Source organism: Tachysurus fulvidraco, chromosome 15, assembly GCF_022655615.1.
Source record: "Tachysurus fulvidraco isolate hzauxx_2018 chromosome 15, HZAU_PFXX_2.0, whole genome shotgun sequence".
Taxonomy (NCBI): Eukaryota; Metazoa; Chordata; class Actinopteri; order Siluriformes; family Bagridae; genus Tachysurus; species Tachysurus fulvidraco.
The window spans coordinates 21,000,424-21,003,590 of NC_062532.1; the positions used below are offsets into that span (position 1 = coordinate 21,000,424).

Genomic DNA, 3,167 nt, shown 5'->3' on the forward strand with positions numbered 1-3,167 from the left:
TTTAATCGTCTGCTGCAATCACACTGTCTATATCTCTTGAAGTGTCTGGAGGAAATGTTTTGTACTGACACGTTCTACCGGAGAAAAAATGCAGTAGAGCAGATATGACAGAACCGACATGGCGACGATGGCGTCGGTTAAAATGATACAGTGAACACTGTTACTGGAGGTATCCAGGGTCTTTTTCTAATCATTAATGCCTAGCAAAAGTTTAAGGTAATTTTTCGTTGCAATGTAAGTCGCCTGTATTTATTTGCCATTAAGGGGGGCACGGTGGCTTAGTGGTTAGCATGTTCTCCTCACACCTCCAGGGTTGGGGGTTCGATTCCCGCCTCCACCTTGTGTGTGTGGAGTTTGCATGTTCTCCCCGTGCCTCGGGGGTTTCCTCCGGGTACTCCGGTTTCCTCCTCCGGTCCAAAGACATGCATGGTAGGTTGATTGGCATCTCTGGAAAATTGTCCGTAGTGTGTGAGTGTGTGAGTGAATAAGAGTGTGTGTGTGTGTGTGCCCTGTGATGGGTTGGCACTCCGTCCAGGGTGTATCCTGCCTCGATGCCCGATGACGCCTGAGATAGGCACAGGCTCCCCGTGACCCGAGAAGTTCAGATAAGCGGTAGAAAATGAATGAATGAATGAATGAATGAGTGAGTGAATGGTTATCATCCTAACATTCCCTTCTCTCCAGGTATCAAAGTCATCGGTGGTGTGAAGGAAGTCACCGGAGAGGAGTTTGGAGTTTATGTGAAGAGGATCTTACCAGGTAGCCTTGCCTCCACTGAAGGTACAGTGTTACTGCCGTTCTTCATTCTTATCTGCGTGGTGTTACGAATAAATACAGATGAGCCAAAAAATACTAGGATTTGTTTCAGTTTCAGGTTCATTGTCACCTGCATAAAGAGTGTTTTCAGCTGAAATTATTCGATCCCCATCGCGAAATAGTCAACAAATCAACCAACAACTGAAAATAGCTGAACTACAAATGCTTCTACAGGTTCCCCAAATTCAGCTCTTAATGAATTCTGCAATTCTCCAAAATTCTTCAGTCTGCAAACGAGACGAATAACCGGACACCAGTTTCTAGCAGAATCAGACCATTTTTCATAAGCAATGGCCTCCAGTTCAGTAATATTTCTTGGTTTTGCGTACTTTGCCTTCTCTAAATCCCGCCAGACATTTTCTAAGTTGTAAACAATGTATGACGTGACGGTGGGACATATCGTACGTACAGTTACATGTGATTCTGAGCATAAAGCCATCGTTTTTTGCATCAGGTGTCTCGGTCTGATGTTTGATGTAATCTGCCGTCTGTAATATGCCGTTGGAAAAGAAAATAAAAGTAGACAGTAGTTGTAGTTTTCTATAAGTATTTCTCTTTTAACAATATATTCATAGAAAAGTTTTTTAAAAAAAAGGAGTAATTTTTAATTTAGGTCTTTTCTCCACACAGACGTTTGTATGTTCAGAGTAAACGTCGATATCGAACCCATTTCTGCTCTCTGAGAAGCTCCGAGTGTTTGTTCATCTAAAAAGCAGCTCAGATTTCTCTTCCACACTAAAATTCAGTGTAAGATCATCGACAGAGGGACAAACACACGTCTAAAACACACCGAAAGAACGACAGAGTCCTGATTTATTTTAGATCGGACTCAAGCCAATGTCGAGTCTCAAGAACTGATTTTTTAATAGATAATCTATTAATTAAATTAAAGAGAGCTGTACATGATGAAGGGAACACGGTGGCTTAGTGGTTAGCACGTTCGCCTCACACCTCCAGGGTTGGGGGTTCGATTCCCGCCTCCTCCTTGTGTGTGTGGAGTTTGCATGTTCTCCCCATGCCTCGGGGGTTTCCTCCGGGTACTCCGGTTTCCTCCCCCGGTCCAAATACATGCATGGTAGGTTGATTGGCATCTCTGGGAAATTGTCCGTAGTGTGTGTGTGTGTGTGTGAGTGAATGAGAGTGTGTGTGCCCTGTGATGGGTTGGCACTCCGTCCAGGGTGTATCCTGCCTCGATGCCCGATGACGCCTGAGATAGGCACAGGCTCCACGTGACCCGAGAAGTTCAGATAAGCGGTAGAAAATGAATGAATGAATGAATGAATGAATGTACATGATGAAGCAGAAAACCTGGAAAATTAACTGAAAACAAGTCAGGTGTGTAAACCTACACTAAACACAGACCACGGCTAGGTGGATTTTCTGCCATATCCTTACTGGTCAGACATCAGGAATCCTCTGAGAGATCTTTATTCCTTTTCACCTCGGTCTAAAAATAAGCAGACTGATGTTGAACGCTTGCGACATGCCTTCACTTAAGAGAGATAAAAAGAGCACGGTGAGGTGAACCTGACCTACATCTGGAGAGATGTTTCTAGAATAAAGTGCAGTCCATAGCTGTACCATTTAAAGGTTGTCCTGATATAACACACCTGATGTTTTTACAATGAACACACTTTTACTGATGTAGGTACTGCAGTGTTACTGAGTGACGTGACGTGACGTGCGGCTAAGTACGGTGACCCATACTTAACCCATCCAAAGTGCACACACACAGCAGTGAACACACACACACACACACACACACACACACACAGCAGTGAACACACACACAGCAGTGAACACACACACACACAGCAGTGAACACACACACACACACACAGCAGTGAACACACACACACACACACAGCAGCGAACACACACACACACACAGCAGTGAACACAGACACACACACACAGCAGTGAACACACACACACAGCAGTGAACACACACACACACACACACACAGCAGTGAACACACACACACACACACACACACACAGCAGTGATCTCACACACACACACACACACACACAGCAGTGAACACACACACACACACACACAGCAGAGAACACACACACACACACACACACAGCAGAGCACACACACACACACACACCAGAGAACACACACACACACACACACACACACACACACAGCAGTGAACACACACACACACACAGCAGTGAACACACACACACACACACACACACATACACACAGCAGTGAACACACACACACACACACACACACACAGCAGTGAACACACACACACACAGCAGTGAACACACACACACACACACACACACACAGCAGTGAACACACACACACACAGCAGTGAACACACACACAC

The 3,167-nt window shown here is 45.1% G+C and overlaps 1 protein-coding gene across 3 annotated transcripts in view; it reads left to right on the forward strand.

Moving 5' to 3' along the window:
• si:dkeyp-72e1.9 (syntaxin-binding protein 4) overlaps positions 1-3,167 on the forward strand; it is a 31,543-nt gene that overhangs the window by 4,337 nt on the left and 24,039 nt on the right. For all 3 annotated transcript variants that reach the window (XM_047800866.1, XM_047800867.1, XM_047800868.1), the window contains exon 3: positions 685-780. In XM_047800866.1, coding sequence (XP_047656822.1) covers positions 685-780 — 96 coding nt within the window. The remainder of the gene's footprint in view (positions 1-684; positions 781-3,167) is intronic.